This window comes from Coregonus clupeaformis, chromosome 30, assembly GCF_020615455.1.
Source record: "Coregonus clupeaformis isolate EN_2021a chromosome 30, ASM2061545v1, whole genome shotgun sequence".
NCBI lineage: Eukaryota > Metazoa > Chordata > Actinopteri > Salmoniformes > Salmonidae > Coregonus > Coregonus clupeaformis.
In genome coordinates this window covers 31,083,060-31,087,977 of record NC_059221.1, presented here as the reverse complement: position 1 = coordinate 31,087,977, position 4,918 = coordinate 31,083,060, and the positions used below count along the sequence as shown (strand labels likewise).

The following is a 4,918-nucleotide window of genomic DNA, read 5'->3' as shown; positions in this document are numbered from 1 at the left end:
CTGCATTTTCCCCTGTCTTTCCTTTCTTTGAAAGAGCGGTGAGCTGAAGCTGAGCAAACCAGGTCAAGGGATTAATCAAAATACTGTTAAAATGCACCTTTGCTATTCTCAATCATTCTCAAGAGGCAGATACGGGGACAGCTATAAAATAGGCAGTTATAAAATATCAAATTTCTACGACAAAATGGCTTATCTACAAAAATGAAATTGCTCTGTGGCAAAATAAATAGATGAGGCTTATACTTGATTTTCACATTTAAAAAGCAGAACATTTCATGGAAACACAAATAATGGTCCATTCATTTTGCATATCTTCTAGGTTTATTTGGTTTATTGTAGCCTCCCATGCGAGGCTTATAGTAACTAAAATGTTCTGGAACGTATTCAGTCTAATGATTAAAAACAACAATTATATATTTAATCATATTCCCTCAAGTCCAAAATGATCAACAAACAGAGACAGTGATTTTTTTTAACCAACACAAGATTTTAATGCTCCCTGTAAAACAACTTAACCAAAGTATAACCACAAAAAAATTGAAAACATGCAACACTCTCTCACATTACATTCTTACATTGTTTCAATTGGCCAATTCCCCCGACCTTGAGACATAGACCAGTGATCATCATAAAAAATAACAACAATATTAATGGAGTTAATTTGGCTACTGTCACAGATGAAAACAGATCAATGTCATATCGAAATGGCTCTGCAAAATGGTCGCAAATAAACCATGATAGAAAGCGCACTCTCATTTATAAATAAGGCAGTGTTGGAGAATATGAGGAAGCTTCACAAGCAGCATTTTGCTGTTTGTTATTGTGTTATTCCTCAGTTCAAGAGATGGTTATTTCAGCATATCAAAGATCTATAAGGAAACCTAATTTAGACCTGATATTGATTTAGCACAATGACAGTCTTCAAAAAAACGAAAAGTTAGTGAGATCAGCTGAAACTACACAGCCTTGATAATAACCAAGTTACACTTCAGGATTCAGAAAAAATGGGAATGGATAGGACACTCAGATCAGCCACCTTTGCAGCAAGGAAATCTGGAAATCTTCATGATTGATATTCATTAAAAATCCTCCACAATAACAGCCATGGTATGAGGGGAATTGGCTGAAATAGTGTATTGTGTTTTTAATTAATGTGGTCCATTTCTAATGCAATAATCTTTCTTCAATACTGTTTATATAACAATAACAAACCTCTTATCTATTCCCCTTTGGCATTTTCTTTTGTATGTTCTTTTTTTCAGCATTCCATTTCAGTACTCTCAATTGTTGATTTAGTTTAACTAACCTAAGATGGTGATATTTCAGGAAATAATAATATACCCCAAGTAGGTACATTTTGCCTCTGATATCTGTAGAGAAATCTGCTAAATTGTAATCTAGGAACCAGCGTGTATACAGCTGACGAGGTGGGGGGAAAAGGAAAGCCCATTTTCAGCACTATATTAGGACATTGATCGAAATTGTCTAATTCAGGAGTATCAAAAAATCTGATTAACATTTCCTACAGCACAAAAGGGTATTCCAGCAAAAAGTCCTGTAGCCGCCTAGGCAAGGGTAAGTCTTGGTGACAGCGAGAATGTTGGTTAATAGTGATGCGGCAAAGGTGCTGGAGACTAGGGGAGACTTTATGGAGGGGCCGGGTGAGCTTGAGCTGCAGAGTTTTCTCTGTAGGGGCCAAAGGGTTACCCCCCCCTGTGTCATTTTGAGCCCTGAGTCCATCCTTTTGACTTGCCAGATGCTTGTAAGTCAGGGCATAGTGCTGCACCAGATCTACAGCACCCTCAAACTGCCGCAGTCGTGGCCGTGCCACAATTACAGAGTCGAAGCCAAACATGCCAGTGGCATGCTCTATGCGGAGGTGTGTGGGGCCAAGGCTGGTCTTCACAGACAGGGTGAGGAGGTAGCCCTGGTAGGAGCTGTCCCGCAAAAGGAAAGTCCCCTCTGGAGCATCAATCAGAACCTGCTTAGCCTGAGCAGCTGTCATGGGGCCCCAGTACCAGCCTGCAAAACACACAGAGGGGAGCATGAGCAAGAGGGAGAGGGACATGCAGATGGTAATATTAGATGCAATACGTTTAGGCTGTCAAACATTCTTTACATAATGTCATCTGAATTTAAATGTTAGGCTACATTCATGTCAGATATACATTCTGGGAAAAAAATATAAACATGACATTTAAATCGGTTGTAGGCCTAATGCAATATGGTTGTTGTCTGAATATTCTAATGAGACAGAAAATGTGTTCAAAGTCCACAGACAGCTGACTGAAATAGTCCATAAATCGAAATGTAGGCCTGCAATAACGAAAATATGCTAACCTGACTCCTGAAGGTGAGACATGGCTCTTTGCAACCGTGAGGCATTATCTCTTGACTCAATTCGACGTGGTTCCAGCTCGGTGTCCTTTAGCCGGACTGCATTGAGGGATTTGTTGGGGGCACTGGTCGGAATAATCATTGGGCCTGAAGGCGATGGTACACCGGAGGATTTGGGCATCCGATGGTTCTCAATCTGTTGTCGACCCGAGGTCTGGTAGGAGTCACTGTCCACTATTTCAGACACGCAGCTGTGTGTAACCCATCCAAAGTCTTAAAAATAACGCAAACAGATACACAAATCAACTAAATGTCACACATAAAAATGGATAGGGGCCTAATCAGTTCTATAAAAATGATATAAAGAATTTCCAAAAGCCAGACACTGTGACGCCTAGCCCTATATATTAACCTGTGTTAGCATCACTACATTATTTGAATAATTTGCTGTGTTGAATAGCCTATGCGTTCTAATATTATGGTCGTTGGACAAATCTTACTGGAAAATACAGTATGTCTTAGACTAAAGTTGTATATGCTCACATCTAGGCCTATTTGAAAGTGGGCTATTTCTCACCTTAACGAGCCTGAGTGCGTACTTGGAATCCCCAGAGGTCTAACCCTTGAAATAGCCTATTCAGAAGATCTTCTGCAGCCTAACTCCTAGAACCAAATGACACTAATTAGGAATATTTCACGTTTTTCACAGTTTATTTCAATGTTTCACCATTCTACATGAAAGTGGTCTAGTTTGCGGAACGGTTGTCTTGATACATCCTATAGACAAACACAGTCTTCATCGTCGATAGACAATATAGAACATGCAATGAAATTCAGTAGCCTACTACTTACGATTATGTTGAGTAAAGTGTGATGTGATTGTATAAAAAAAATATTCATTGGCTAAATGCTGCGAACAAAACATGATGCCGAATCTCTCAACTCACGTCTTCTTGGCGCATAAACCACTTTTTGGCATATAAACCGCATGACAATTAGGCTTCTCCTGTCTTGGACAACATACATTAAATAAAGCAGAACATATATATTTGGCTGCTGCAACTGATCATTCATTTTACCTGCACTGGTTAAACAGCTCATGTCCTCAGCAATTCAAACTGAAGTCTTGAGCGACACAGCGCAACGAAAGATCTGGAGTACTTGTTTTGTATCCTGCATGATCTATGATATTTTCAGGAATATATTCAACAAACAATCCACAATATGTCACGAGTTGCCCTCTAAATGCACGACCTGTCAGTCTATCAGTGTGCACTCTGTACCAGTGTAGTGTCTGGGCACTGAGTTTTTTTCTTTTTACAATGTTTCCTTTCCTAGTTTTCCTTGTTAACGGAGCGCTCGTCTTTCCAGGAACATTCCAAGAAAGAGGGGTCACGTGGGCGTGATATGGTCCGTTCCACCAATCCATGTCCCAGACGATGAAGTCACCCACAGCCAAAAATGGTGCGGAAAGGGGTCTATAATAATTAATAACATGGTAAAAATGCATAGCCTATTTACTTGATGAAAACATGAATGGTAAATGGCCCAGACCCCTTTAATTTCAGTAGGCTATAATTATATAATTATTTCATGGTAATAAAACCACCATTCAGCTAACTGCCAAAAATAATGGAAACACCAACATAAATTGTCTTAATAGGTGGTTGGGCCACCACGTGCCTCCAGAACAGCTTCAATGCGCATTGGCATAAATTCTACAAGTATCTGGAACTCTATTGAAAGGATGCAACACCATTCTTCCAAGAGAAATGCCATAATTTGGTGTTTTGTTGATGGTGGTGGAAAACATTGTCTCAGGCGCTGCTCCAGAATCTCCCATACGTGGTCAATTGGGTTGAGATCTGGTGACGTAGATGGCCATGGCATATGGTTTACATCGTGTTCATGCTCATCATTCAAACCATTCAGTGACCACTCGGGCCCTGTGGATGGGGGTATTGTCATCCACTCCCATCAGGATAGAAAGATTCACCATACAGTAGGCTGAAGTTGACAGCTCAGAATGGCTGTGTATTTAATAGCGTTTACCTTGCCCTCTAAGGGGTTGTGTGAACCTAAACCATGCCAAGTAAATGCACCCAACCACCATAACCGAGCCGCCAGAACCCTCATTTAGTCAAGTGTTTCCATTATTTTGGCAGTTAGCCTACCTGTACTGTGTGCTTGTATAGAGGATAAACAATGCCACTTGGAACTGGTTTATACCTAAATCAAATAAAAGTGTATTAGTCGCGTTCACAGTTTAGCAGATGTTATAGCAGGTGCAGCGAAATGCTTATGTTACTGGCTCCTAACAATGCAGTAAAATGTAAGTCAAGTAGGCCTACACAAATAATAATATTAACAAAAACTAAGATTTATAGCCTACCTAAAACCTTATTTGAGGACGATGTTTGGAAAATGATCCTTACCATTATTCTTTGTTACAACATTCTATGTTACAAAATCCTCTTGTTCTTGCATACTTCCTTTTTTCTATAGCCTTAATCAAACATTCTTATGAAACATCTAAATTAATTGCACATTTTCAGGCCAAATTCAAGCAACGTTGGCTGGA

The 4,918-nt window shown here is 39.8% G+C and overlaps 1 protein-coding gene across 5 annotated transcripts; it reads right to left on the bottom strand.

The window, feature by feature from the left end:
• Nucleotides 1–403: 403 nt before the first annotated feature.
• LOC121546684 (suppressor of cytokine signaling 2-like) lies at nucleotides 404–4,146 on the bottom strand. 5 transcript variants are annotated; one of them, XM_041857911.2, is made up of 4 exons: nucleotides 3,190–4,146; nucleotides 2,915–3,000; nucleotides 2,341–2,610; nucleotides 404–2,022 (listed from the first exon to the last, which is right to left on the bottom strand). In XM_041857911.2, exons 3-4 carry the CDS (start codon nucleotides 2,516–2,518, stop codon nucleotides 1,523–1,525), a joined length of 678 nt encoding a protein of 225 aa, XP_041713845.1. In that variant the 5' UTR covers nucleotides 2,519–2,610; nucleotides 2,915–3,000; nucleotides 3,190–4,146; the 3' UTR covers nucleotides 404–1,522. The 5 variants fall into 5 exon arrangements, with proteins under 5 accessions (XP_041713845.1, XP_041713844.1, XP_041713846.1 ...); XM_041857910.2 differs by having other exon boundaries at nucleotides 3,417–4,146; XM_041857912.2 differs by having other exon boundaries at nucleotides 2,341–2,588; nucleotides 3,417–4,146.
• Nucleotides 4,147–4,918: the final 772 nt, after the last annotated feature.